Source organism: Syngnathus scovelli, chromosome 14 (assembly GCF_024217435.2).
Source record: "Syngnathus scovelli strain Florida chromosome 14, RoL_Ssco_1.2, whole genome shotgun sequence".
NCBI classification, from domain to species: Eukaryota; Metazoa; Chordata; class Actinopteri; order Syngnathiformes; family Syngnathidae; genus Syngnathus; species Syngnathus scovelli.
The window spans coordinates 9,372,607-9,395,332 of NC_090860.1; the positions used below are offsets into that span (position 1 = coordinate 9,372,607).

The following is a 22,726-nucleotide window of genomic DNA, read 5'->3' on the forward strand; positions in this document are numbered from 1 at the left end:
CGCAACATCGTCTGACAACGTCTCCATACATATCATTGAAATACAACATCTGCGCTGTGATTGTGGTTAACATGTAACATGATAGCGCTTAGATGAGAATATCTTTTTGGTACTCAGCTTTTTCCTGTCTGCGAGCTGAACGATCTGCTCTGCATCACCGAACACAGCAGTTGTTAGACCTTGCCAAGTCTGATTTGTTGTCCAGACAGTCATGTTTTCAGTGATTGGGGGTTCCATGACAGCTCCTTTTGTGAACCTTCTTTGGGTGTTCTGCTTGGGAGATTCTGCTTTTTTAAATTATCCGCTTGGATTTGAGGATATGACAACAGTCCACGTACATGGTTGGAAGATGATCACTCTGGTCAACTTCACTTGATCCATAAGTGGAACTCTGCTTGCAGTTGCTTATAAATGCATTCTGCACATTTTCATCCTCTGAATAGACCGCAATGCCAAGAGACTGTGGGCGCCTCTCCTGTGCTGAATTTAAAAGAAATGAGAGAAGCTGCGTCAATTGGCTAAGAAACAAGTTGGCTGTGTTTACTCCCACAATGGCACAAATGCCCATCCCTACTTATTTTAATTGTGGAAAAATGCATATGTCGTTTAAAATTCCGAATTGTCACACAACTGGCAATTTTCTTTTCTTATATTCTTCTCTCATAACGTATGGCAAAGAAAAAGCAGACTATGATGCTCTTACCAGATAAACTGAGGTCTCGTGTGATGTCACGGATGATGGCAATTCAAACTTCTATGCAACTGTAGAGTGATATTTTTCTTGCATATTTCAAGACTCCACTGTACTGCAAAAAGACAACACAAAGGTGGTTAAAAACACAAAATGCTTTGGCGCTATATGTTTTTTTGCATGATGCAGCAAAAAGACAAAGACAGTTGCCAAAGACATGACTTGCTGTGTTGAATTATGTCTGAATGTTTCACAAGACATGCCGCGAGGAATGTGCCTATACAATAAATACTATACATTGTTTGGATAGCGGTAATCCACTTGCGGGCAATTGAGTGGGGGTGGTGGGGGAGATTTGAATCATAGGCTGCTTCAACCAACGTTGGTGTTTCAATTATAAAGTCATGTAATAGAGCTGCCCTTCCAACTAGAATGTCATACGAGGGCAGATTTACACCAGTAATTTTAGAAATGTGCCACTACGGACTGTAAATCATGTTCGGATGCCCTATAAAAGTGCACCGCCGTGGCATGACACAGCATATTACCAACAGCACAAGTCGTTTCAATACCAGGGTTGGTATTTTGATTCAAGTTAAGTGAAACCGTAAAGCGCAAGAAGGGACCTCAGCTTTGTAATCTACACAGTGCAATATATCATTAATATGCTGCAAGGTTGGCCTCAGGAATGCCATGTTTGTGGGTGTCCTACCCCTAAAGGTTCACTGAAGAGGCCCAAACCTTGTCATTACAATTCCAATGATAATGACAGATTTGAAATGTTCGGGGTTATTTCAGTTTTCTCTCCTCACTGTCATAGTAATTACCTTTAAATTTAGTCTTCAAACTCTGTTCGCCATGCTAGAGCACTATATGATCCACTTAACTGTAGCTACGCCCAACACTTTTTGCAATATCTGGAGCATGGTTTTGATGAACAGCCGCTGGGTGAGTGACATTTTACATTTTCTGAATTAGATGACGAGGAGAATGTGGTTGGCTTGCAATTAATTATAAGCAACTACATAGTCTTTACTGAACCAAGGCACTCTTAAGAAAAATGGCATGTAATGATTTAATTTCAATTTACTTTTGCAGTGAGCCACGACACAGATGAGAAGACATAATGGGATGGGCAGTGGAAAAGGTTTTGTGACCTGTATAAAGTAATGATAGTGGCCATTTTGAAGAAATTTGTACAAAAAATTAAAGAACCCAAGTCGGTTATTAAAACACTTGTGGTGTCTGTAAATTCCCAAAAATTACTTTAAAATTTGCCTGAAATATTAAAGTTTTTCATGAAACGTTCTGATTGCTGTGATATTTTGCCTTTAAAGTTAATTTGGGGTATGTGTCATGCGAAACAATGAGTCATTTTGGTTTTGCAAAACGATTTGATGATTCAATGCTGTCTTTCAGCATTTCAACTTGTGCACATTCCACATCTACACACACTGTGTGCACTTTTTAGTCATTTTGGTCTGCTAAAGAAATAAACTGTGTTGACAATGCGGCTTGAGGAAATCATCTAACCTCAATGGATTCGCAGATGCATCACTAGAAATTGCTTCTCTGGCAAACACTCACCGGCTTCTGAATCAAATGTGCATGCCTCGCATGAGACAGCTTCCCCAGATCACACATCATTTATTCTTCTAAGGACTTTTTTTTTTTTTTTTTTTTTTTTTTACTCCCTGCAAAACTGGCATCACTTAATCCTACCACTTCTGCAGGATCACGTAGCCGAGAAACTTGAGCCGCCATGGCGTCTCCATGGCGACACAGATACACAACTAGTCAGAGCAGGTTGCACGAGAGATGCTGTCACCACTACTGGCGTACTTGTACTAGTTCTATCTGGCATTTTATATTTGTAGAAGGAAAAAAAAATGCACAGGAAGAAAGTCGTCAAAGTGAGAAAGACAAAAACCGGGTGAGTGCACACTTTTTTTTAAAGCCACAGTTTCATTGCAAAACTTAACCTGCATTTACTGTTTCCATCCAGGAAAGGAAAGAAGAGCGCAAAACGGGAGTCCAAAACCGAAGACTTTGACCTAGATAATGCCAAAGCCAAAGTTACCTTGTGGGAGCTGAAACTCCGACTGACAGAGCAGACTCTCGCGGAATATCGCGAGAGCTGCGGACGGCTGGCACGCGTCAACGATGACCTTGGCAACAAGCTGGCACACGCTGAGCGACAAATCCTTGAAGCCACCGCTCACTGGCAGAGGCTGGATGCTGCCAAAGATGAGAAGGTAAATAAATATCCAATGTGCACCATCTCAAGGATAATAACATTTTCACAATCTGTTTTTTTTTTTTAGATTAATGCACTTCATGATGCGCTCAAAAGTCAAGAGGCGCACGCTCTTGAGCAGCAGAACAAACTGGTGAGTGCCAGTAGTGCCAAAAGTTGCATTAGTTGCTAAAAATTGCCAAATAACATTGTGTGAAGATGTCATTTTTTAATCATGAAAAATATGACAGTTACTGAAATTGAGCAACAACAAAAAACATCTAATAAAATTAAGATTTTTTGAAGAATTAAAGAAGTTATTTAGAGGGGAATATATGTACAACTACGTCATTTATCTAAAGATGATTAAAGTTTCCACTCAAACTTAATCTACTTTTTTTTTAAATTGTTGCTAGATGCTTTTAAGGGGAAAATAGTTGCAAGGATAGACTGAAAATGTGCTAAATTTAGCAACAAAAATACAAAGTTGGCATAAATGGAGAGGGCATGATCACAATAACCACAATGAAACAGTGCAGCTGCTGCTTTCTTACCAGTCTTAAACCAGCCTAGCTAAGCAACCAAAGCCCATTGTACAGCAATGGTTTATTGTGTTGACATTTATTGTGTAAGACCAAACAAAACAAAGCCATCATGGTGCTAAAGCGAACTCATATTCCCGCTAGGGGATTCATGCTTATTTTAAACTTTGTGTGAAAGTATAATTTCAAAGGGCCTGGTGGGAAATGGACAGTGACAAGTGTGTTCGCCACACCTCAAATGTCATTTATGTGCTTGCAAGGCCTGTGCTGTCCTTAACACAGGGGTGTCAAACTTATTTTTTTCGCGGGCCGCATTGTAGTCATAGCTTCTTTCGGAGGGCCATTATGACTGTCAAGCCAAATAAATGTATGAGCACCTCATTATATACAGTAAAAGCTACAAAACAAACTGACAAATAACTCGTTTTCAAATCAGACGAGTAAAAACTGGTCAAATATAAAAAAAAAGATATTATTAAAAGTGAAGACAATTTGCAATTCTAGTAATGACACACGAATTTGATGCACAATTTGTCTTCGCGGGCCAAATAAAAGGATGTGACAGGCCGTATCTGGCCCCCGGGCCTTGAGTTTGACATCTGTGCCTTAACACTATCAGAAGTACGGCTGCACATTTACAACCTAAATTCTAACACCCCAAACTGTCCTTTCAGTCTTTCTCTTGGAAACCCTGCTTCCAATTGTGTTTTGGGATATTTAATCTTTTTTATCCAATTAGATTTCAAGTACACTTTTATATAGTTAAAACAATGAGCGATCAAACGGACTTGACAAGTCAATTTCAAGCAACTTTACAAGACAAAGAGGCAACATTAGCTCGCATCTGTTTTCCATCTCACAGCTCTTACTTAATGCTAGTAAAATGGCGGCGGAAAATGAGGCACAGTCTGGAAACATCACCGTTTTAAACATGCATGCGACGGTCACATGTGTCAGAAAATTGAATGTCATGTGGTCGAATTGGAAGACGCCGCTTCTGTACATTTTTGGCCAGTAAAATTATTCCCCATCAAAACAGGCGTCTGCCTGAGGGCTTAGACAGCATAAATCTGGAATTTTGATGGATTCAACCAAACAATTACTCTATAAAAGACATTTGCAAATGGCGCTACCGCATAGCTTGTGGAAGGCTCAGATGTAAATCTGTTTTTAATTCCATATTTTATGTATAGATTGGTGCCCCGATGTAGCCAAACGCTACATAGCTATGTGAACAAGATTGATTTTGCCCAAATATGTAATCAAATGGGTGATAATAACCTCTCATTTAATCAGCATGTACATGTTTGTGGGTGTAGCTTTTGTCAGTCTTTTATGATTTTGGTCATGTCGTTACATTTTTCTTATATAGTTTGGGTTTCTCTGGTGGCATCTTGAGGGATTTTGTTCAACTGAAATGACCTTAGGTTGGCGTGCTTCAAACACGCTGGGATCTTGTTTTCTAACTTCTCCCAATCATGGAAAGATTAATTTTGTCGACAGGGTGGATTGACACCTTTTCACATGAAAATAATTTCAACAGGTTGAACATTACACTCTTGAAATCAACGAGATGAAGGAGTTGTTCAGAAAGCGAGCCGGCGAATTTGAGACTATACAAGATGGAATGAAGACCATTGAGGAGTTCCAGACGAGAAAAGCCCAAATGGAGCAAGAGCTCAGTGATGTGCGGATTTTTTTTTTTCTCTCATTCTCATTTCCCGTGGCTTTGACTTATATGATAACTTCATTACAGATAAGAAAAAGCATGGAGCTCGCTGAGAAGGAGCACAGGGAAAATCGAATCGAGATGGAGTACCGGTTCTTCACAGAAAAGGTATCATGACAGTTTCCCAGTAACGTTTTGATTCTATTTCAGAATTACAGTTTTAAATTTAAATCATATTATTACTGTATTAATTGCAATAATTTTGGTCATGATGGTGTTAAAGAGTAAACTTCCTCGCAGGCTCGACTGGAGAAGGATGCTGAGGAAACGATAGCCCAGATGGACAAGCAAGCCCACCATGAAGCCATTTTGTGAGTGCGCCCACTGATGGCCTAATTTTAATCTTTTACTGCATGTTCAGAACCAAAGAACAACTTTTTGGCCTTGTCAATATATAATTTTGAACTTAATGTTGCTTCTGAGCCACACTGGTCAGTCATGTGCTAGATAGTGAACTAAGCCAACAATCACATCCCACACAGGCCTTCAGGGAGGAGAGCTTGAGGCCCAGTTTGGTCAGTTTGGTCAATGAGCTAACACTTGACCTCATAAAAAAAAAAAAACATCTGCAAAAACTGTCCTCACCTATTTTACTGTATAGCACATTTGTCTATTAATCAGTTCAAAACTGTTTTGTCATATGTCCTAACATTGGCCCCATAAAATGATGGGCTGGAACAAGAAACAATCTAATGTCCGCTTACATAAAAAGAATGCGTGCCTAACTGGAAGGAGAAGAAACAAAATCAGCTTGGAGTTTTGGATAGACACCAACGTAGAAAAAAAAACAACCAAATACTGGGCCAGAATAAAAAACTGAATGCGGCCGTGGGCCACACTCTGCTGACCCCTGGTATAAACTATTTATAAAAAAATGAATTATGCATCATACTATAACCTCCCATTCAAAGTTTTTCTCCAAATGAATAATTATTGGGTGAAATTGTTTGCGCTGGCGGCCCTTCAGACAGCTGGACGACGCCTCGCGCTGTGTGTTCAAGGAAAACGTCCGTCTCAATGAGACACTGAAGCACCACATGAAGGAGGCAGAGGAGCTACACAAACTGGCAAACTCGCTGGCGAAGGAAAACACGGCCCTGGCAGTGGACAAGGTAACGCTCGGGGCCAAAGGCATGGCTGCTATTATTAGGTAACGCTTCGATATAAAGACTAGTCATTTTTCCCAATCGCGGTAGTTATGAAACGTCTAATTCGGGTGGTTTCTCTCCTTGTTGTTTGCTTGTTCTGCTTCTGTGTATTTACTACGCAGTTTCTCTCCATGCTCTGTGGTTGTGGCGAGTTTCCACTAGGTTCGGCGGTTTCTAATACAAATAAATATTGGCTGCATTCGCATACGTCTCTGACATGATGACAGTAAATTGTTGGGAATCAAACCCGACTCAGCAGCCAAGTTTCGGATACAATCGTTTGTTTGTTTCTTCCATCTACATGGCCCACAAAGAGTCAGTGATATAAAATTTTTGGATGAAATTTCAGAATGAACCTAAAATGAATTATTACACTTCATTTTACTTATATTTTTGGCTAGATGTTGGTCATAAAAGTTAAAGATCTTTCTCGTGTCTACTCCTCTAGAAGACACTGGACCTGCTGACAAAGAAAAACATAGCCCAGATGGTGGCCCAAAAAGAAGAGCTGACCTGTTTGAAAGAAAAGATAGCTTCTTTGGAGAAGATTCTGGAGGAGAAAAAGGATGAACATGAGCGTCGTAAGGAGAAGATGCTGCTCAGCTCACAAGTCGACAAAGCGGAGTTGGAGAAGCTTCAAAGTGTGCTCTCCATGCGGGAGAAAGAATTAAAGCACGTCAAGAAGCTAGCTGGCGCCATCATGGAGCAGCGCTCAGAGCTGGAGCGCTTCTTCCACGAGGCTCTGGCTCTGGTGAAAGAGGAGATAGCGGCCACTCGGGTTCAGTATAAAAAAGAAACGCAGCAGGCTTATCAATGGACACTCAAACAGGCCACGGCAGGAAAGGTCAAGTTCCCGCCCATCCGCACCTTCCAGAACACTCCATATAGCACCAACTCAGTCTACTCTGATTTGGAAGAAGCTGCACGGTGGTACGTCATCATCCCATTCGTGAGATGATTCTTCATCACTAAACTTCATTTCTCTTTCAGGATTCATCAACCGGGAAGTAAAATGGAAATTTCAGATCTCACTTGGGAACAAAAGGAGCAAGTTCTCCATCTCCTGTTTGCGAAAATGAATAGACAAAGGCCAAGGTAAAATAATTCACTCACAGCTTGCATATTTATCACTTAACCCAAAATGAAAACTCAGAGGAACAAAGTGCAGCAGCTCGTATATTAACTTCTGGTGAGTCCTCCCTCTTTTTAATGTTTTTAACAGTCATTTTCTCTGCTTAAGAGGATACCATAAAACATCAATTAGGTTTCAAGCCATTTTCTTTTCCATCTCGTTGCTCAAAAAGAATAAAGAAAAAGTGTCTGGGCACAATAGTAAAAATAGAAACAAACATCTGGTCACGTCAATTCGCTTTCAGCTCCTCCTCACGTGCGCGCTTAAGTTTATTTAGTCCTTTGAACGTTTGTGGTTAGCGAACAGCTGGGAACATGATTTGAGAGGGACTGTATCTGGATGTATGGCTGGAGATCACATAAGCACTAAATCCAATGGAATAACTGAACATCTTTGTGAAGCTCAGAGACGATAAAATGCATACGAGGTAATGAGCTTCAACTGCAAATCTTCATTCCCCTAACAGGAGAGCCAACAATCTGGCGGCACCCTCGTCCGACAGTCATGTCGCTGGGTAAGATACCAAATGAAATGTTCCGGAAATAAAAGTTATGCCTCATCCTTGCAATTATAAAGCCTGCATAGATTTACTGGGCCCCGCATTCCATGTTTAGCTGCAAAGACGCTGTGCTGTGAGAACATGAGTGATGAGTGTGTTACATTTCTGCATGTATAATGATTGTGAATTCCTTCTGAATTAGAGAGGAGCTCTGCGCCCTGTCAACCTTCATTACTCAGGCCCCTGACTCCCTCCTTCCCACCAATACCAACTGCCTGGCAGAGAAACGCACCACATGATCTCCGTGTGGCCTTGCTGTCCATCATTAAGTTTTGGATCGGTCGCCGTATACCGCATTGTTAACACGTTAGGTTTGTTTCCCCTCATACAGTATTTTGAGCCCTTAAGTGTTGGGTTTGTTCGCCCTGTTAATTTTTTAACATAGCAAGATATTTTGGACTGTTTGCTTAGTGTTCTATGCTTCCAAATTTGTGTTTGGAGTTTGGGGAAAGCCCGCCGGAAACAAAATCCCTCAACCTGACTCAAGTTTAACGTGCAACTTTTGGAGTGAGTTAGAGATTCTAACTTTATGCTTCGTAATCCACAAAAATATTAAATAGGTGATTTTTTTTTTTTTAGGAAAATATTGTCAATTGTTACATTCTGAGTCAGCTACTCATGAATGATGAATTGGTGAGCATCACTGCACAACATTCTCAGGTCCTGTAATAGGCAAGTGTCCCAATACTATTGACTGGATTGGAGCGATACATTTATAGAGTGCCTGACTACTTGAATAGATCCGGTTTATTAAGTACCATTGAGTCGTCATTTATCTGAGAAGTTTCCGCATCCAGTAGTCAGTACAGGTTATTCTAGCGTCCCATTGTTGGCATGGTAACGGCAGGACTCTTGAGTGTAGCATCCTCAGCTTTCCACTGGGAAGTGATTGTTTTGATCTGTGTGTAAAACTGAATGCCCTGGATACGAATAAAACATTGTTTGTCAACAACAGTGATTTTGTTTTGCTTTCCAGGATCGGAAAACGTTTGTTTGCTCACTTGTTTTCCGTAGAAGTTCATGTCGCCTCTGAAAGATCCTCTTGAGCCAGTGAAGGAGAACATGGGCAAAGGCACAGGGATGGGAACATTGACTCCGACCTGAAGAAAAAAAAAAACTGTGTTTTACCGACAATTCCATGTTTGGGAGGTTTATAAAAGTCCCCCTGGGGCCAAAATTGCAGGGACAAGCACCAGCACAAAGATAACTTGTGGTTTAAATTTGCAGTTTTGGAAACAGTGAACGGGAAGAAGGAGGGAGGGAGGAGGGGGGGCATCTTTGTTACAAGTTTAAGAGAAACATGTCACAGTTGCTTAGAATGTTGGAGAAGACACAAATAGGTTTGGAAAGTGTGGATTTTTTGGCAAAGAAGATAGAGGGGAAAATGTTTGTTTGTTGGAGAGGAGTGGAGCACATGGCCCGCACAGCATTCCCCGACATGTGAACAGCAAACACGGCATGACTGGGCTCCACCGGCAAACAAACAGGGCGACGCCAAGCCCTGCTTAAACAAGACCATCGGAATCAGTCGGTCTATAATAGAACATCTCCTGCTGTTTTGATTGAACACGTGTAGATTTTGGTCAGGGGTAAACGTTACATGGAAATGAATCATTTTTAAATATGAGGTGTTTCCCCATTGAAAATATTATAGTGCCACGATGATACAAAGCATACGCCGAATGAGTGTCACTTACCTGGCCCACGTCCACCTCATGAGTGTATTTGCGAGCCGTGGCGCCATTTGTAGTGAAAATGGCGGTACCGTTGCCGTAGGGATTGCCATTGACCAAATGGATGGCGTCATCAAGAGTGTCGGCCTCGAGGACAACCAGCACGGGTCCGAAAATCTCCTCGGTGTAGCACTTCATCTGAGGCTGTGGAAGCAACACGTGACTTATCAGGCGGAACAATTAAACGCTAATTAAATGCTAAAATACATACCGTGACTTCGCCAATGATGGTCGGACCTACAAAGTTTCCGTTCTCGTACCCCGTTACTTTAACCTGTCGCCCGTCCAGGAGCACCTTGGCGCCCTGGTCCTCAGCACTTTGGATCAGACTGCATACTCTCTGCTTGGCCTGTGGAGAGATCAGGGGCCCCACATCTGCACCGGGCTGATCTCCTGAGCCCCAGAAACAAGCGGTTATACTGTTACACGTACGCCGGCGGCGCTCACATGATGTGGTAGCGACATTCCAAAACGAAGCACACAAATAACAGAACTGACGGGGCAGCCTGAGGAACTCCCTCAGAAATTGTACATGAGGGTTTCCTGTGCGTCATATTGGTGGAAATCTTAGATAGTTACGCTTGGTCAAAAGGCCTTCAGGGAAACCAGTGGCTCTGGATAAAGTTCAACCTAAAGAATACCTGCATTAACACGCAGAGCCTTGGTGCGCTCCACAAGCTCAGGCAGCCAGCCGCGAGCCTCGCCCACTAGGATGGCCGTGGACAGAGCCATGCAGCGCTGACCCGCGGCCCCGAACGCGGCCCCCACCAGCTGGTTCAGTGTGTTCTCCTTGTTGGCATCAGGCATCACCACACCGTGGTTCTTTGCTCCCTAAAAGTACATGAAAGCAGATTTTCAGATTTGCTTGAGATGTGAGACAAGCGTAAAGTTCCATGCAAAGTTCCTCCTTTGCTTTTTCTACCTGTCATCTATTCGAGTGCTTTATGATTTTACTCCAATTAAAAAAAGAAAAGACAAATACTGTAAATACGATCATTATAAGACGCTTGCACATAAACAAAGTGAATTGCATCCAGCAGCCTCCAACCCAAGGTACTGGTAGCACAATCAAGACGAATGTGTTGTATAAGGCTGCCACCTAGTGTTCATCTTTAAAATGGCATGGCTTCTGTATTACATGTTTTGGCACTCACCATATTGGACTGCACCCTCTTGCCATTTTTAGATCCCCTCTCATAAATGTACTCGCCCGCCTGATTGGATCCAACAAAGCTGATGGCCTTGATGGCCGGATGGTCACAAATGAAGTTTACAGCTGTGGTAGGAAGAATGGAAATAAATTTGACATAGTGACCCCAAAAACTCAGACTTGACCAATGACGATGAGTCATATTGTGACGTCATCATCATACTGTGTCATACACTCAAACAGCTACTTTGAGTACAAATAGTAAATACACACCATCATGTTGTCCGTGGATGATGTTGAGGGTCCCGTCAGGAGCTCCAGCATCCTGCAGCAGCTTGGCCAGCAACATGGCGCACGTCGGCACCCTCTCGGAAGGTTTCAGGAGGTACGTGTTGCCACACACCATTCCCATGGGAAACATCCAAAGCGGGATCATGGCAGGGAAGTTAAACGGGGCGATGCCAGCGCATACGCCGAGGGGCAGGCGGTACGTGTATGTGTCCATGTCCTTGGTGATGGAGGGCAGAGTTTCACCAAGCATGAGTGAGGTGATGCTGCAGGCGTGTTCAACGACCTCTGTGATCAGAGAAGAAATCAAGTATAAATAACTGACTAAAAGTCCAGAGTAAGATGGCTACAAATATCCATAATTAAAAAATAATTCTTAATGGCAATGAATATGCCTTTGTTAGACCTCCAACTTGATATGCTGCTAATAGAGCTTACAAAACTAATTTGCCTTCTTCCCTCACTTCTTCATCCACTTCACGATTTATTTTGAGAAGAATTAATTAAAACGTAAACATTTGCTCGCCTCTCCGGCACTAATTATATTCTGAGTACATATTCTAAATTGGCACTCAAAATGTTATGATATTTTGTGACCGAAAAGGTCAAACGGTGCAAAGTGCCCTTTGTTCTGAGTGCCCAACATAACTCATTAACCATTTGTGTAACCAGAAGTGAAAGCGCAGACCCGCACATGCGCACACACGTGTTACTTACGCAATCCCCTGAACACATCGCCCTCTGCATCGGCAAGGGTCTTGCCTTGTTCCACGGTGATGGACTTTGCAAGTTCTTTCTAAGACACAAGAAGGCCATCAGATCAGTTTGAAGAGTAAACAGCCACGTATTTAAGGCTTTCTTACAATGTTGTCCTTAATGAGCTGCTGATAGCGCAGAAAAACCTGCTGCCGAGCCAAAATGGAGGTCTCGGACCAGGAGCGGAAGGCCTTGGCACAGGAGTCGACGGCGGCGGACATCTCCTGCTGCGTGGTTTTTGGTACACGGGCAATCACCTCATTGGTCGCCTGCAGTGCAGATTAACTCCATGAATATTTGAGTGGTTGATGTCAGCAGGGACCTTTTAAGTTTAGGACACCGGTTGTACTAAGGGAATATATTTGCATCAATGAAACTGCAAATCTGGGGCAAAACCTGATGGGATGACGAAAAATCAGGTTGGACTGAAGCATTACATGTTGCTGCTATGAAAGAATACTTACAGGATTGTGAATATCAAGCCACTCTGATGTGTTGGAGTCAACAAACTTTCCATCGATGAACAGCTTAGTGGTGGGCTGTGAGGACAAGTTAATAATAATAATAATTTAAAAACTGATTTTAGGTTGAACTGGAGTGTGCAAGGCTAATAAAGGTGATAATTGACCCGAGAGGTGGAGTAGCAGCACATTCGTCCAGCTTTAAACAGGACCTGTAAAGAAACACAATTTAATGTGAGACCATATTATTGTTGCTGCCAGTACTCTCACAAGATTAATCAAATATTTGTGACATTGGACAAGTTGCAAGTGAAGTTAATCCTGACTGGGAGACGTGTGTAAACAAGTCTAAGCCCTGGTGACCTCTCACAGTTTGTAAATACTTGGCAAAGTTGCACATACTATAATGTTTGCATTCTTACCTTTGTCTTGAGTGTTGATCTTAAATGCAAGGAGGCCATGGTGGAGATGTATGTCTAGTAAGTTAACTTCCCAGGTGAGTCGAGGATGACCTCAGGACGACCGCGCTCAGTTGTCACTTTAGTGGTACTTATGCATAGGCGGGGCTTAAGCAAATATGAAGCGCACTATTGGTCTATAAACAGGCAGCCTAATTGGTTGACAGTAAGGAGATTGGCCCAATCATCGGTAGAGTATTTACAAAATCCCGCCTACAAAACGGATTTTGACCAATCGACGTGCAAAACACTTCCTATCTCTGTTTTTAATTTATGCGACCAAAACAATGTATTTGTGTCTAAAATTGAAGTCGTTAAAGTGGCACATGCAGCTTCTGGAACGCATGACAGGCGCTTTCAACATAAGCAAATAAAAAGGAAACTCGCCCCCACTATGCGATTGTCCTGTCTTCTCCTGGCAAAGGTACTTTACTACCGATTTGCGAGTTTCTCCTATTTGTTCATGGTGACTAACATAAAGCAGATGCAACACTAATATTGCTTAGTCATGGACCAAAGAGTGGGTAGGTGGGATGAGAGGGGCACATCTGATTGGCTGTAAGAGGACGCGGACGTGTCTGGTCAACTCGATAGAACTTTTGGGGTTTTTTATTTTGCACTGTGCAAACTTGACTGAGAAGCAATGTCTGAGCAAACCAAGGTGAACTACAAGAAATGCAAAAAGATCATTTGGAGCATTCGGGATCGTTTTGATATGTAATGACGCTATGTTCTTCTGTTTTCATTCAGCCTGTCCTCCATGGATATTTCAGAAGTTCTTGCTCATGGCGGGTGCGCATTGGTAAGTACTTTCTTTACATTTCAAGCATTCTTTTTGCACTTGTTCTCATCAACAAGATTCAACTTTTTGTGCATTAGCTTTCGCCCTGAAAGGTATAGAATATGACCAAGTGCCAGTCAACCTGATCAAAGATGGAGGTCAGCAGGTACAGTTGACATGAGCAATCAAAAATAGAAACCAAAATATTTGTTTTTAGTTACAAAAAGGTGTGCATTACAGCTCACAGAGGACTACAAGACTTTAAACCCAATGCAGCAAGTACCTGCTGTTGAAATTGATGGCGTCACCCTTTCTCAGTCGGTAAGCCTCACCCCAAAATTTAATTTTTTTTTCTCTCTATGACATTTTAATAATGTTTGGCTCACAACACAGTTGGCAGTAATCCAGTATATTGATGAGACCAGGCCTGGACCGCGCCTCTTGCCCTCAGACCCCATAAAAAGGGCCCACGTTAGGATGATAAGTGATCTCATTGCATCCGGGATTCAACCTCTGCAGGTGAGTATTTAGTAGTCCCTCATGATTTAAGTCACATCCCCGATAAACTAAATTATCTGTTGGCTGTTTCAGAATTTACATGTGATCCAAAAGATTGGAGCGGAGAAGATGCAGTGGGCGCAATACTTCATTAATCGAGGTTTTGAAGGTCAGTCGCTGACATCAGAGCCCTTCAGTAAAATATTTGAATATTAAACACATGGATATTTGCACTCATTCAGCTCTTGAGCCTCTGCTGAAGCAAACAGCGGGAAAATATTGTGTAGGCGATGAGGTAAGAATTTTAAAATATTCAGAATGCTAATGAAGAGCACGGAATATTGTGGGCTTGTTTAACTGGAGTCCTTTTACTTTGGAGATATCCATGGCTGACGTCTGTCTAGTTCCACAAGTCTACAATGCAGAAAGGTAAATTTTTTTAGATACTTTTTTTTTTTTTTTTTTTACTGCACTATGCTCCTCCAAAAAATGCATGACACCTTGACCTTTTCATTTTAGTAATCTTGTTACCCCCATCTGATTTATTTACTCTATCTTTCAGGTTTAAAGTGGATCTGAGCTTGTATCCAACGATCCAAAGGCTAAATGAAACCTTAATGAAGATTGAGGCTTTCAAAGTGAGCCATCCATCATGCCAGCCGGACACCCCAGTTGAGCTGCAAGCTTAGGAGAAACTGCCACAACTTTCTACACCTATAAATAAAATACTTGGAACCTGATCACTGCCTATGGCTGTCATTTGAAACAAGCCAAGTCTTTCTTAGTAAAAACATTATCATTTATTAATATCATTATTAAACAACCAAGCTCAGCATTATTGTGATTAATATACACACGGTTCAATTGACCTTCGGTGCAAATTACTGATTTGTTATGCAAAGTGTGACATCACACAGCTTGCAGCATATTAGCTGCTTGGAGAACATACAATATAATACAAGATAATTATGGGATGTCAGGAGCTAAAAGAAGACTAGGCTGCAAATGTTGGCTAAAATTATGCAAGATAATCAACAGCCTTTTTGTAAACATTACATGCACGTTTTGAAAAGTCCTTTCCAGATTAAAAAAAATAAAAATCATTAGGATATCTTAACTGTACACTTAACTGTGTCATTGTAGAAGGTACCAGTGCAGTCTGAGCCACCAAATACGAGTATTGTGCAGTGGACTTTGGCAGATTCATCTTTCCTCTGCGTCGGAGAGTCTGACGATTTTAAATGTATCATGCTGTGTCCAGCGCGAGGCTTGAAACTCAACTCGGGCATTTGCACTGAGCTCCACATGTAGGTGTCTGAAGGGGAAGCAAAGCAATGAATATATGTGAAATACAGAGGAACCTCTGAAATTGAATGCTTTTGTGTTTTTTCAAATCTGGTATTCAATTTGAGGTATTTAGATGAATAAAACGATTTACCAATATTGAAGATATGCACATCTCGCAAGGCTCCGATTGCACTGCAGCCCCCACTCACTAAAATCCTGTTGTCTGAAATTGGGAGGGCAGCATGAAACCTGTTTATGTAAACACAGAAACAATTTTGAACTGCTCTTTTAAATTCAAGGTTATCAAGTGATACACTTACCCTCGAGGTAGCGGTGGTATGTTCCCGCACTTCACAGCTGTGTACTCCATCAAACCTTCACCCAGGAAAGAAGGAAAAAAAAAAAAAAAACTACATCAGTATTAACCAACATAAATATAGACCAAGTACAACCGATTCATTTGTAATCTTACCCAGGTCAAGGATGTGGAGGTCATTTAGATATGTGGCAGTTTTGCGACCACCAAATATGATCAACTTGTGAGATAGAAGCGTAATTGAGTGGCTTTTGAACAAAAATAAAACAAGTTGACATTAGGACAAATATAATAATAATAAAGTCGTGAATGTGGTAGAGTGAATGACAGTGGAGACTAACCCAAAGCGAGGCAGAGGTTTGTCTCCGTCCACGATGGGCTTATACCAAAGTTGAAACTCTGGGTTGAAGATGTACAGAGCATTACTGCATGACTTTTCCCCGGAAGACTGGCTCGGATGAACCCCGCCAAAAATAAAAAGCTCCTTCTTATAAAAGGCAGCGGAATGATATGCCAAGGTGGGAACATTCCCTTGAGCCTAAATGGAAAAAAGTCTCAAGATTGCATTTCAGTTTTAAAGTAATAATAAAAACCCACCGTGACAAGCTTCCACTTCCAGGTCAGAGTATTAAGGATGTACAGCTCGCTGTAACGTTGGCCTTCCCTCAGGCCACCGTAAACATAGACGGCCTTAGATTCGGGGTCATACGTCGCCGAGTGTCCCCTGGCACAAGGAGGAGCAGGTCCAGATGTGGAGGAGCTCATTTGGTACCAGAAATCATTGTCTGCATAAGGGAAAATTATAAATTAAATATAAATACATCGTACCCTGCATTTGTGTCTTAACAAAAGTTTGTAGTGACCTAACTCCAGCTTCCACAGGGAGTCTTTGCAGGAATTCTGATCTGAAGTTTCTCCACCAATAAGAATGGCAGTGTCAGGGTCACTGAGGCACATCGTATGGCTCCAGCGCCGTGATGGACACACTAAAACTATAGCAGATCTGTGTCAAAAAGCAGTTTAATCCTTTTTTTCCCTCTTTGTAACTCACCTTCTCTATCTTCTGTCTTTATCTGCTCAGTTATCTCTTCTTGGCTGTTCATCCTGGTCAGCCTCATTTTCTTGGCAGTCGAAGCTCGGTCGGTGCCCTCGACAGAACTGTCGGAGCTCCATGTTAAACGGCCTCGCTTGCTGATGACGGTCCGTCTGGGGGTCTTATCCTTTCAAAGCAGTCACAATTTTTCATTTTGTCATTATACCTTTAGTCCCTAAAGACAGGAAAGTGTCTCTCACCGTAGGCCAAAGTGAAGGTTTACATCTTATAGCCAAAGTGCCGGTATCAACTTTATTAACCTGGATATCACTATAGCAAACACTGTCGGCCAACTGCGAAGAGTTGGGGGTTACCTGACAAAAAAAAAAAAAAAAATTGTGTAAACTGGACTGAAGTGGCACACGTGAACTATCTGCAAGCCAGTCATCTCACCATGTCCTCTACAACACTTTGGTGTGAAGTGCATGAGAGATTTGTGGTGCCGAGCTGTTCTGGGAACAGACATTTTTTCCGTGGCAGAGGAGTACTGCTGCTTAGGGTGATGCCTTGATCCTGGAACTATTTCAGAGAGACATACAGTCATTAAAAATAATGCAAAAGGAGACTACAGTGATCCCTTGCTACTTTGCGTTTCATTTATCGCGGTTTCACTACATCACTGATTTTTTTCCCCCAAATTAAAAAAAAACCTTTAAAAGTCAAAATAAAATTTCCAAATTGAGGAAACATGTGTCTAACCTTTAGGACAATATAGTATTGCTCCAAATGTTCGTTTACATTCATCTAGAAGTCCGTTTTCACGTGTTCGCACGATCGCGAATTTCCGCTAAGTCGTTAGCCTGCCCAGTACTTCTTGTTGGTGACCGTACTTCGCGGATTTCACTTATCGTGGGTGGTATTTGGAACCAATCATCCGCGATAAACGAGGGATTACTGTATTTTCTTTAAAAGGGGGAGAGACGGAAAAGTAAAAGTTTGAGCATATCAGCCTGGCTGTCCCTGGCCACCCACCACTTCCATATTCAGAGGAATCAAGCACCTTTTTACACACGGTGAGAACTATCTTGCCATAAACTCCCCTCCTGCCCTTTTGTGCTGCCACCATCTCGATATCAGAGCTCCAGCCTCCCTCAAACGTCAAACATCTGCAGGGAACAGGAGAGCACCCATCCACGTCATCCCCCACGCAGTGAGGCAAAAACAACACAAACATACCTGATTTGAGAAGTGAGAGTGCCAATATTTTGCCGCATGTCAACGCTGACCACGACCTCCACGGAGATGGTGGTCTCGTCGCAACTCCAGTCACCGAGGCCGAAGATCACCAGCTGTTTGGGTAGAGGCAGTGGGACGTGGACGTGGAAGCATCTTCGGTTTGATTTGCTGCACAACGACCAACATGTTTCCTCGAATCGATTGCAATCAAAACAATTGTTTGCAATATATGTTGACATACCTAATAAATTGTCGCGGCGCGTCACGCAGGGACCAAAGGACGTAAAAGTTTAGCTTTCCCATAATTTTTAAGACTCACAACTCCTCAGAAATGTAACTCGCTCTTGTTGCAACCTGATTGGTTAAGAACACGGAAGTAAACAATATGTCGCACCTGTTACCTGCTACCTATATTCCCCTTGTTTCTTCATTTTATTGTTCATTTTACATGCCTGGTGTAACTATAAAGGTACATTTTCCAAATATCCAAATGCGGGACATAATATGCAAAGCACCACGACGGGCACTTAAAAGCTAACCAAATATTTGGTTATCAGTCATAGCTGTACCAGCATGAAAGGATACAGGACTTAAAATGTATCAGACTCCCACTACATTTTCATTTGAAATATTTACAAAGCAGTTTTTATTTTATTTTGTTCTTTTGTGTCTGCACATTTGAAATGAACTTCAAACCAAGCATATTTCCCTTCTTATGCAATCTGATTTATACTTTTAATAACCATAACTTTTAATAACGTCTAATAGACGTCTATTAGACCAGACGTCTCGGCTAAAACACGTCTAAAAATGGTCTAAAAGTGTAATAAATATAGACGTCTATTTCGGTATTATAAATCCAGGAAAACTTGGGTAAACCTGGCCATGTGGGGATAGTGGAAAATAAGTTTCACCGGGATCCTGGTAACGGTTACATCACTCATTCCCTTAATGCCGCAATTAATGGAACCACGGGAGACCTTTTGTAATTATAGCCCAGCACATACTCTTGTGAAACACATTTTCCAGTTAAACTCATGCTTTCATGTACTTTTGAAGTCATTGTACTCTTGCAACACAGCAAAGTAGACAATAATCTCTTTATTGTGAATTATAAATTGTCAGGAGCATCATAACTTACACAGAACAAACGATAGAAAGCTTTAAAGTACGTAAAATGTGAAATAAGGTAGTTTGGAATGTAGCCGAACACAACTATTTAACACAGAGAACATCCACTGTGACCTTCACTCACATATAGACCTGTGCACATAGTACAATACATATAGATGAAACATTACGACAACAAATTAAAGCCAGCGACTGGACAAATGTAAATATTGAATCACTATTACATAATAAGAGCTTTATGTGATAACGAGCGGCTCAAATTGTGTCATAAAAAATAAAAAGCACACACTGGATATCAGCCATCACTTGCTTGAGTACATTCTTGATTTATATCTCTACTGACCCACGATACATTACAACAGATCGAGGTGAGGTTAAAAAGAAAGAACTATAAGTAACAGCAAATAATACATGAATTGAGAGCACTTCGAACATCTAGCAAGTAGATGATGTGTCCCTGATAGCCGCTACTTGACAAATCTCACAGTATATGTTTTAAGATTGGGTTTTAACGGGACGGCTACAAATGAAAGGCTTTTTCAAAATGTTACATTTGGCAACACAAGCTGAGTGGTAGAAAATAGATATGCCTATTATACGTAACCTCTTTGTTTGTACTTTAGATCATTTAAAATATCTTTTGAACTCATAATTAAGAGTCATTTCTTTCTTTTAAGCATACATTCATTTGGCATTTTAGGCACTGTAATAAATTCTGTAGTAAAGTGTTTTATTTCGCCATAAAGAGTAGGAGTTGTCGAATTTGAAGAGGTAAGTGCCTTCGCCCGGGAAGTCGTGGCTGCCGCCGAAGACGGTCATGTGGCTGTCCTGGCGGTACACGGGTATGAGCTCAACCAGGTTGGAGTTGCTTTGTGCTTTGGAGCCCTTCTCCACATCGCCATTGGGGACCGGTCCTGTGATGCAAAAAAAAACAAACATTGATGTAAACCACTAAGTGACAAACTGGAAAACAATGACACCAACATTAATATTTAAAAAAAAAAATATATATATAGCTGAGATTTTTTTTCTTCAGGGGATTTTGTGTTCTTTTAACGATTGCCGACCTTCCAGCTCCTCCTCTTCATCTTCATCATCACTCGATTCACTGATGTGCACAGTGATGGCTCGACTCGTGACGGGAGTCCAGTCAAAATAGATGCCAAAGCCAATGTCGTAGCCATCTGTGGCAAACTCCCAGCAGACCTTCTTGGCTTCTGGCATGGTGGGCACGTGCACAGTCATGATGTCGCCTCGATAAACCGTCACCATGCTGTCCTTCTCCGTTCGAAGCTTGGCCTTGAGCTCTTTGAGGGCAGCAGATGTCCACGTCGACGGGGGGTTCAAGGGCGGTGTCTCAGCTGCAGCGGGAGCAAAAAATAACAGCGGCGTGTTGATGATGATGATTTCAGAGCATGTGTTAGGAATCAGATGAGCAATTTGTATGCACTTTTTTTCTTTCACTATCACATATTAACCACTGCTTGCTTCAACTAATTTTCTTTGTGCATCTGACAAATTTAAAAGGACACTATAATGTGGATATAGCGTGATCCTAAATCCAGCCCTGGACACAAACTGCCACTTGAACCCAAGCCCTGCATAGATCAAAACATCAATCATGATGACATACGAACCTTTAATCTCAGTGGAGGGCAGAGGGCTCCCTGCGCTGTTCTTCTCACCCTGGTCCCCTGAGGTATGCTCAGCAGGGGCCTCGTCATTAGCCTCAAAATACAAAAACAAGACATTTATAGCAGAACACCTCCATCAATGGGTACTTCACTGACATGCACATCAACCTACCTCTTCACGCTGCTCAGATACATCCATATTTGCTTGTTTTGGAGACTGGCTTAAGTTCATGGAGAGGTCTGTGCTTTGGAGTCTGAAGTAAACACGTTGTTGGGGGGGGGGGGGGGGAATACATGAAATAAATATTTGGAGACAAAGCAACTTGTGGAGTTTATTTTCTTTGCATAGAGGTCACATGAGAGGAATCGGGATAACCTTCTGGCTCAGAGGCATTAAAATATTTCTATACCTCGCATCCATTAGATAGGGTCAAAGTACAATAACCTGCAGATCCACCTGTTGCCATTCATGCAACAGAATACAAGGCTTACTGCTATGGGATCCAGCTTTGCATGCAATTAAACATGCCAACATTTCATGCAGAATATGTTATTTTAAAATTAAGATCAGTATGCATGCTTTTGGGGAGATATTTTTTTTTTTTTGGGGTGGTGCACATTGTTAACAATGTTAAATGGGTGTCTTGGCTCAATATAGGTTGGCAAACCCAGTGTGGTTTTCCCAATTGAGGACCAAGCAACACAATTTAATTAAGTTACACTAAAACTAATGTCAAATGATCCGTTCTGATATTTCACAATAACAACAAAAACATCGCTCACCTGTCCGTTGGGTCGCTGTCGGATTGTTTGGATGTTATTCCTGGGAAAGACGAGAAGGACAGCGATGACAGTCGCGACTGGAGCTCTGATGTCTCTCCCAATCTCTCCATGACTATAAACACGACAAACAGGGTAGTATGCAAGGCTCAGAAAGATGAAGCACCGCCCCCCACCCTGATGACAGGGAGGGCCAACTAAAGGTCGTGCGAATCGGAAACTGACAAATATAGCGGCTGTTTTACCATCCATCCATCCATCCATTTTCTGAACCGCTTAGTCCCCACGGGGGTCGCGGGCGTGCTGGAGCCTATCCCAGCCGTCATCGGGCAGTAGGCGGGGGACACCCTGAACCGGTTGCCAGCCAATCGCAGGGCACACAGAGACAAACAACCATTCGCACTCGCACTCACACCTAGGGACAATTTGGAGTGATCAATCGGCCTACCAAGCATGTTTTTTGGGATGTGGGAGGAAACCGGAGTGCCCGGAGAAAACCCACGCGGGCTCGGGGAGAACATGCAAACTCCGCACAGGGAGGGCCGGAGGTGGAATCGAACCCGCACCCTCCTAACTGTGAGGCGGACGTGCTACCCAGTGCGCCACCGAGCCGCCTTGGCTGTTTTACCAACATTGTTAAACAGAAGTATTGCACGATCGAATCAAGCGGCCACACACTTCTATCGCCACGATGATGTTTTTTTGACAGGATGCTAGCTAGTTAGCGCACGTTAGCTGGCGCAACAGGAAAAAAGGTGTCATGGCTGCAGTTGGTGTGCATAAAAACAGTTAGTTCTTACCACGGTGCGACGCCGAAACAAAAAACGTGACGCCTGTGAACGATTTGACTGTCGTCTGACTCAGGCCAACGTGAAACAGACTTTCATATCGGTGATGTCATGTGACGAGTCGGATGGAAATTTAGACTTCCGTGTTTCGGTGAAAGTAGCTCAGTAAGAGATTGTGCCGTTCGAAGGGTCTTCTCGCGATAATTTGGGATCACTAAACCAGTACTCAACTAGTCACGTTTAGGGGAAATTATTTAGGACAATCTGTGGTTTTAGTCATTTGGAGTTTGACGCATCTCACGTAAACAATCTTAATATCGAGACTTACAGCGTTTCTACCGAGCTCTGGTCCTCAAAGA

General features: G+C 42.2%; 5 protein-coding genes across 6 annotated transcripts; 2 read left to right on the top strand and 3 right to left on the bottom strand.

The window, feature by feature from the left end:
- Positions 1 to 801: 801 nt before the first annotated feature.
- Positions 802 to 8,989, top strand: LOC125980694 (basal body-orientation factor 1). The gene is made up of 11 exons (XM_049740115.1): positions 802 to 2,624; positions 2,697 to 2,946; positions 3,016 to 3,081; positions 5,013 to 5,156; positions 5,226 to 5,306; positions 5,439 to 5,509; positions 6,166 to 6,310; positions 6,795 to 7,276; positions 7,337 to 7,441; positions 7,945 to 7,992; positions 8,180 to 8,989. The coding sequence occupies exons 1-11, from the start codon at positions 2,581 to 2,583 to the stop codon at positions 8,274 to 8,276; spliced, it is 1,533 nt and encodes a 510-aa protein (XP_049596072.1). The 5' UTR covers positions 802 to 2,580; the 3' UTR covers positions 8,277 to 8,989.
- aldh6a1 (aldehyde dehydrogenase 6 family, member A1) lies at positions 8,767 to 13,035 on the bottom strand. The gene is made up of 12 exons (XM_049740114.2): positions 12,848 to 13,035; positions 12,593 to 12,637; positions 12,429 to 12,503; positions 12,072 to 12,233; positions 11,926 to 12,004; positions 11,194 to 11,496; positions 10,925 to 11,046; positions 10,412 to 10,601; positions 9,982 to 10,163; positions 9,735 to 9,914; positions 9,039 to 9,137; positions 8,767 to 8,957 (listed from the first exon to the last, which is right to left on the bottom strand). The coding sequence occupies exons 1-12, from the start codon at positions 12,884 to 12,886 to the stop codon at positions 8,853 to 8,855; spliced, it is 1,581 nt and encodes a 526-aa protein (XP_049596071.1). The 5' UTR covers positions 12,887 to 13,035; the 3' UTR covers positions 8,767 to 8,852.
- Positions 13,036 to 13,137: 102 nt separating this feature from the next.
- On the top strand, positions 13,138 to 14,902 carry gstz1 (glutathione S-transferase zeta 1). 2 transcript variants are annotated; one of them, XM_049740116.2, is made up of 9 exons: positions 13,138 to 13,307; positions 13,634 to 13,685; positions 13,763 to 13,830; positions 13,905 to 13,985; positions 14,058 to 14,183; positions 14,256 to 14,331; positions 14,405 to 14,457; positions 14,542 to 14,591; positions 14,725 to 14,902. In XM_049740116.2, the coding sequence occupies exons 1-9, from the start codon at positions 13,278 to 13,280 to the stop codon at positions 14,849 to 14,851; spliced, it is 663 nt and encodes a 220-aa protein (XP_049596073.1). In that variant the 5' UTR covers positions 13,138 to 13,277; the 3' UTR covers positions 14,852 to 14,902. The 2 variants fall into 2 exon arrangements, with proteins under 2 accessions (XP_049596073.1, XP_049596074.1); XM_049740117.1 differs by lacking the exon at positions 13,138 to 13,307 and adding an exon at positions 13,370 to 13,544.
- Positions 14,903 to 14,939: 37 nt separating this feature from the next.
- zgc:163014 (uncharacterized protein LOC100038766 homolog) lies at positions 14,940 to 18,455 on the bottom strand. Its single transcript, XM_049740112.2, has 13 exons — positions 18,276 to 18,455; positions 18,035 to 18,202; positions 17,859 to 17,964; positions 17,252 to 17,377; positions 17,059 to 17,172; positions 16,817 to 16,985; positions 16,629 to 16,757; positions 16,363 to 16,550; positions 16,107 to 16,303; positions 15,922 to 16,013; positions 15,770 to 15,824; positions 15,601 to 15,698; positions 14,940 to 15,477 (listed from the first exon to the last, which is right to left on the bottom strand). Exons 1-13 carry the CDS (start codon positions 18,335 to 18,337, stop codon positions 15,266 to 15,268), a joined length of 1,716 nt encoding a protein of 571 aa, XP_049596069.1. The 5' UTR covers positions 18,338 to 18,455; the 3' UTR covers positions 14,940 to 15,265.
- Positions 18,456 to 19,115: 660 nt separating this feature from the next.
- On the bottom strand, positions 19,116 to 22,548 carry tmed8 (transmembrane p24 trafficking protein 8). Its single transcript, XM_049740129.2, has 6 exons — positions 22,380 to 22,548; positions 21,583 to 21,694; positions 20,972 to 21,053; positions 20,803 to 20,893; positions 20,233 to 20,526; positions 19,116 to 20,079 (listed from the first exon to the last, which is right to left on the bottom strand). The coding sequence occupies exons 2-6, from the start codon at positions 21,690 to 21,692 to the stop codon at positions 19,862 to 19,864; spliced, it is 795 nt and encodes a 264-aa protein (XP_049596086.1). The 5' UTR covers positions 21,693 to 21,694; positions 22,380 to 22,548; the 3' UTR covers positions 19,116 to 19,861.
- Between the last annotated feature and the right edge of the window lie 178 nt (positions 22,549 to 22,726).

Excerpts from the sequence above, each read along its gene's own strand:
- aldh6a1 (XM_049740114.2), bottom strand. The coding sequence starts at position 12,886 with ATGGCCTCCTTGCATTTAAGATCAACACTCAAGACAAAG. Across the intron at positions 12,234-12,428 it reads GGCTTGATATTCACAATCCT|GCGACCAATGAGGTGATTGC; the intron begins GTAAGTATTCTT and ends TCTGCACTGCAG. Across the intron at positions 8,958-9,038 it reads TGAACTTCTACGGAAAACAA|GGCATTCAGTTTTACACACA; the intron begins GTGAGCAAACAA and ends ATTCGTATCCAG.
- gstz1 (XM_049740116.2), top strand. The coding sequence starts at position 13,278 with ATGCGATTGTCCTGTCTTCTCCTGGCAAAG. Across the intron at positions 13,686-13,762 it reads CTCATGGCGGGTGCGCATTG|CTTTCGCCCTGAAAGGTATA; the intron begins GTAAGTACTTTC and ends TTTGTGCATTAG. Across the intron at positions 14,184-14,255 it reads CCGGGATTCAACCTCTGCAG|AATTTACATGTGATCCAAAA; the intron begins GTGAGTATTTAG and ends TGGCTGTTTCAG.
- LOC125980694 (XM_049740115.1), top strand. The coding sequence starts at position 2,581 with ATGCACAGGAAGAAAGTCGTCAAAGTGAGAAAGACAAAAACCGG. Across the intron at positions 2,625-2,696 it reads GTGAGAAAGACAAAAACCGG|GAAAGGAAAGAAGAGCGCAA; the intron begins GTGAGTGCACAC and ends GTTTCCATCCAG. Across the intron at positions 7,442-7,944 it reads ATGAATAGACAAAGGCCAAG|GAGAGCCAACAATCTGGCGG; the intron begins GTAAAATAATTC and ends TTCCCCTAACAG.
- tmed8 (XM_049740129.2), bottom strand. The coding sequence starts at position 21,692 with ATGGAGAGATTGGGAGAGACATCAGAGCTCCAGTCGCGACTGTCATCG. Across the intron at positions 21,054-21,582 it reads GACAGCGACCCAACGGACAG|ACTCCAAAGCACAGACCTCT; the intron begins GTGAGCGATGTT and ends TGTTTACTTCAG. Across the intron at positions 20,527-20,802 it reads GCCCTCCACTGAGATTAAAG|CTGAGACACCGCCCTTGAAC; the intron begins GTTCGTATGTCA and ends CTCCCGCTGCAG.
- zgc:163014 (XM_049740112.2), bottom strand. The coding sequence starts at position 18,337 with ATGGGAAAGCTAAACTTTTACGTCCTTTGGTCCCTGCGTGACGCGCCG. Across the intron at positions 16,986-17,058 it reads AACCTTCACTTTGGCCTACG|GATAAGACCCCCAGACGGAC; the intron begins GTGAGAGACACT and ends CTGCTTTGAAAG. Across the intron at positions 16,304-16,362 it reads GGAAGTGGAAGCTTGTCACG|GCTCAAGGGAATGTTCCCAC; the intron begins GTGGGTTTTTAT and ends TTTTCCATTTAG.